At 35.0% G+C, this 1,378-nt stretch overlaps 1 protein-coding gene across 1 annotated transcript in view; it reads right to left on the bottom strand.

Moving 5' to 3' along the window:
* The window catches only part of DOCK7 (dedicator of cytokinesis 7), a 166,018-nt gene extending 164,640 nt beyond the window's left edge, over positions 1-1,378 (bottom strand). Inside the window, exons 1-2 of the mRNA XM_010833923.1 lie at positions 1,305-1,378; positions 398-503 (exon numbers count right to left, since the gene is read on the bottom strand). Coding sequence (XP_010832225.1) covers positions 398-503; positions 1,305-1,378 — 180 coding nt within the window. The remainder of the gene's footprint in view (positions 1-397; positions 504-1,304) is intronic.

Genomic DNA, 1,378 nt, shown 5'->3' with positions numbered 1-1,378 from the left:
CTCTTCACTTTCTGCCATAAGGGTGGTGTCATCTGCATATCTGAGGTTATTGATATTTCTCCTGGCAATCTTGAGTCCAGCTTGTGCTTCATCCAGCGTGGCATTTTGCATGATGTACTTTGCATATAAGTTAAATAAGCAGGGTGACAATATACAGCCTTGACATACTCCTTTCCCAATTTGGAACCAGTCTGTTGTTTCATGTCCAGTTCTAACTGTTGCTTCTTGACCTGCATACAGATTTCTCAGGATGCAGGTCAGGTGGTCTGGTATTGCCATCATTTTCCAGTTTGTTGTGATCCACACAGTCAAAGGCCTGGCTCTTATCTTTCCACTGTTTTTCATGGCCTAGTCAGAATGTAACTGTAACATACCATATCTTAAACACATTACTTACTGTGGTATGATGAGATATATTGCCAACAATGTTGAGGTTTTTGAGCAGCTGGGGAGAGCCACTATACTGTCCGGAGATCTGCTTCCTGACTTCAGCAGCCACAGTTCTGCAACAAAAAAAGCAAATACATTGTTTGCAAAAAGAAATCAGCTTAATTTAAAATGGTAGAAAGCTAAGTATATTAAAAGTTCATTTAAAGAACAACAAAATCTCAGCATATCAGTAAGGTTATAAATTTATAAGCTAATTTAGTAAATACTACTTATAATTATAGTAGAACGTCTTTATAATGCTGATGCAGGGTACAAAACTGACAGTCAACTTACATAAGGCTTCTTTTTGTATATGACATTTCAGGGAAATATTTTGGCTTATGACAGAGCTGAAAGCTATAAGAAGTATATATTATAAAGTATATAAATTTTAAGGATATAAAATTAATTCTAAAATACTTTATAAACAATATTCATGGCCCATAAAATTATTCCCTATTTTTACTTAACTAATAAAAACTGTCTGCATACTCTGGTATTAATGGCTTTCTATACTTCGACCCTAATCACCTCTTCAGCTCTTATATTCTATCTCAAATTCTTCTCAATTAACATAAATTGCTTCCTAGAATGCTGTTTCTCTCCTGTATCCGCAAATTCAACTCAACTATTTTAAAGGTAAAACTCAAATGGCAAGACTTCCATAAAAGCTTCTTGACTCACCACAGCTAAAATAATATCCTTCTTTAAAACTCAGAGCATTCATCATAACCTAACTCGCATTTTTCTCCTTCCTAGTTATTTTTTCCACATTCATGTATGCCCTATATAAACAGAGGCAATGGTTTCATTTACTGCTATTTTCCCTAAAATATTTGGCATGTGGCACTTAAAACAGAGAAATGTTTATTCACCTCTGGGCCAGCTTGATGATACTTTTGTTCTGGAGTGTTCTCAAATTAACGGTTGAATTCAGAGCCCTAAACAT

The sequence above is a fragment of the Bison bison genome, unplaced genomic scaffold, assembly GCF_000754665.1.
Source record: "Bison bison bison isolate TAMUID 2011002044 unplaced genomic scaffold, Bison_UMD1.0 scf7180017863957, whole genome shotgun sequence".
Lineage (NCBI taxonomy): Eukaryota > Metazoa > Chordata > Mammalia > Artiodactyla > Bovidae > Bison > Bison bison.
Note: the sequence above shows the minus strand (reverse complement) of the source record. Positions and strands in the feature narration are given on the sequence as shown.